At 44.4% G+C, this 3063-nt stretch overlaps 1 protein-coding gene and 1 pseudogene across 1 annotated transcript in view; one reads left to right on the top strand and one right to left on the bottom strand.

The window, feature by feature from the left end:
- Positions 1-554: 554 nt before the first annotated feature.
- On the bottom strand, positions 555-964 carry LOC102501076 (40S ribosomal protein S12 pseudogene; annotated as a pseudogene).
- A 1928-nt stretch (positions 965-2892) lies between these two features.
- Positions 2893-3063, top strand: part of MRPL33 (mitochondrial ribosomal protein L33) — a 9018-nt gene continuing 8847 nt past the window's right edge. The window contains exon 1 of the mRNA XM_006162135.3: positions 2893-2988. Within this exon, the coding sequence (XP_006162197.1) occupies positions 2967-2988 (22 nt within the window). The 5' untranslated portion in view covers positions 2893-2966. The remainder of the gene's footprint in view (positions 2989-3063) is intronic.

Genomic DNA, 3063 nt, shown 5'->3' with positions numbered 1-3063 from the left:
AGTCCCTGATCCAGTGGCTTGAAACTCCTACCCGGCACGTGTGGATGCCTTCCCCAAGAGGAGAATGGAGAAGGGATTTCAGCATGGCCATCCCCCACTTGGGGGTGACTGCTTGCTTTCTGTCTTTCTCTCTGTCTCTCCAGTGAGTGCATGCACCATATAGTAAAAATCTCTCAAAAAATAAATTTTAAAAAATCAAAATGATGCCATAGGGAAGCAATCAGACAAATGCAGAATATAGGATACTCCAGAAGAAACCAGGTCAATGTCTTCAAAATTCAGTGTCATGAATAAAAATGACAACTTTTTAGTTTTAAAAATTTATGCATGCATGCTATAGGGTGTGTATGCTCACTAGAGAGACACACAGAGAAACAGTAAGAGAAAGTGAGAAAGCACCCTTGGGGGTCAGGGAAGGGATGGCCATGCTGCAAATTCCTCTTCATTATCTTCTCAGAATTTTGGGTGGGCACTCATGCATGTGCGCCCTGCACGCTTCCCAAGCTACTGGGTCCAGGATTTTTTTTTTTTTTTTTTTGAGGATCATGAGCCGATCTTTATTATCTCTTTATTTCTTGCATTTGAAGTACTCAATGACATCCTTGGCCTGAGATTCCTTGTCATAGCCCTTAACTACTACACAGCTGCAACCAATCACTTTACGGAGTTTCCCCTCTTTGTCAATTTTACAGAGGCCTACCCATTCTCCTACTTCCTTGTTGTCTTCAACCTTAATCAGGTTGATTTGATGTTCGGCACAAAGGGCTCCCACCAACTTGACATACATAGGTTCATCACGGTTGGATGCAAGCACATACAGGTGGGCTTGGCGCTTGTCTAAGGCTTTGGCGGCTTTGCGAGTTCTATGTGCTAGGCCATCGTGGATGAGGGCGGTCTTCAGCACCTCTTGTAAAGCAGTATTAATGTTCATTACACCTCCAGCAGCAATGCCTTCCTCGGCCATAACAATGGATTACAGGTGGGGCCGAATCTTGAGCGCACCTGAGTCTCTGCGTGACTCGGCCGCAGCAGCAGGGTTTTCTGGTTCAGGATTTGAACTGTGCAGTTGGCTGTTTGGGATCCAGCTGCCCCAACTACCATGCTAGCAGCTGGCCAGAGAACTTTTATTTTAAATTGAAAAGAGATAGACTTATAATAATAACTTATGAGCCTTGCTAGGATATTTTCAAGAAATCATCTATAAAAGACCATTTGAATATGGACTAGATATTAGAAAACTATCACTGAATTTTTTGGGAATGAAAATAGTATTGTAACTGTCATCTTAATACTAGAGATACATGTGAATACATTTAGGAATGAAAAGTCCTGAGGTCTGTAACTTACACATAGCTAAGCAAAACCCTATTATTTTTTTTATATATGAAGGGTCTTCAAAAAGATTGTGGAAAATGGAATTAAAGTATGAGTTTAGTGCAAAAATTTTAATGAGTTTTACAATACATATTTCTATGAACTTGTATGTGTACATAGAATTAACATTTGCTGAATTGGGTATATGCTTGTTATACTTTTAACTTTTTGATGTTTGAAATATTTCGTTGTAGAAAATTGAGGGGAAAATACTGTAGAGCCTCAGCGCCTCACCCCCTAGTATCTGGATCTTTTAAAAGATCACAAGTGATTTTGATGCATACTCAGGGATGAGTCATTACTCCAATGCCCACACTGAGCCTGAAATTGAGACCTGAAAAGTAGAAGTGACTTTCCAAAAGATAGAACAAAGACTAGAATTCATGTTCTTTGGCTTCTTGTTCTATGTTCTTTTCTTTCCCTATAAATCCTCTAAAGAACTATTTGTTGGAGAGGTTTTTGCTATAGGGTGTGTGTGCTTGCCAGAAAGACAGAGACAAAGCGAGAACGCCGCAATCCCTTCTTCCTTCTCTCAGGATCTTGGGCACATGTGGCCAGAGTGAGTTTAAGCCACCGGGTCCAGGACTCGAAGTGCAGTCGACTACATGGGAGTCCAGCAACATAGCCATTATGCCAACTGCTGGTCCCTGGAACACTCTTTTCTTTGAAATAATTTTATTGCTTTCAGTGAGGACAGTCCATGAGGTTGAATCTTATTGCACACGTCTGTGAAACAATATATAAATAAAAATCACAAATTAGAAAAAAATCCGGAAGTGCTAATTGGGAAATGGGGCTACTGATATCCCTGGGGTTGGAGGAACCCAGGCTCCTTGCAGATAAATGAAGTATTAAGGATGTTCTAGTATCTAGCGGGAAGACCTGGGTTTTTGGAGTCAAACAAGATCCGAGTTAAAGTTCTGACTCTGCCACTTAATGGCTTTGTGATATTAGGCAAGCTATGTGATTACTCCTAAATCCAGTTATGCAGCCCCTCTCATTAGGCACTGTGCTAGAGGTCTGGATGCAGAAGGTAATGAGATGCACAGGGTCCAGCACTCCTGGAGATCCAACAGATGATAACGGGGTGGCGGAATACTCAGGTGGGGTTCCTCACTCCGAAGGAACCGAGAGTAGGCCCTAACCAGGGAGGATGGAATTGAGTCAGGGGAGGTTTTCCAAAAGAAAGCAACATTTTAAGGAATTACGTGAGGGCCTGATAGTCTGTAGCTGCTGAGGTACGCCTGCACTTCCCGAGGCTCTAACACAGGTGGTGGCCATCCTTTAATGAGAGAAGAATGGAAAGTCCCTAACTCTGAGCAAGAGGTAGGAATCGGGGCCTGGGGCGCGAGCCCTCAGCACTAACAAAGTCCCTTTTCAGATGGAAGATAAATCCAACTTCTGTAACAAAAGCAAAACGGCTTCGCGGTAAAAAACAAAAACAAAACAGTGAAAGTACAAGGCTATACGCAGGTTCCAGGGGGCGTGGCCTCAAGCACCTCTCAGCCGTCGTCTTCCGGCCCGTGCCCCGGAAGTTGTTTGGGGGGCGGGGCCTTTAGGCCGGTTACCGAGACTGCACGGGTGCGGCCGCCATGTTCCTCTCCGCGGTCTCCTGTAAGTGGGGCTGAAGGCTGCGGCAGAGTTTGCGGCGAGGGCGGGGGCCGGGACAGGCAGGGCTCGGGATGCGGC

The sequence above is a fragment of the Tupaia chinensis genome, unplaced genomic scaffold, assembly GCF_000334495.1.
Source record: "Tupaia chinensis unplaced genomic scaffold, TupChi_1.0 Scaffold139757_1, whole genome shotgun sequence".
NCBI lineage: Eukaryota > Metazoa > Chordata > Mammalia > Scandentia > Tupaiidae > Tupaia > Tupaia belangeri.
The sequence above is the reverse complement of the archived record's forward strand: the minus strand, read 5'-3'. Positions and strand labels throughout refer to the sequence as shown.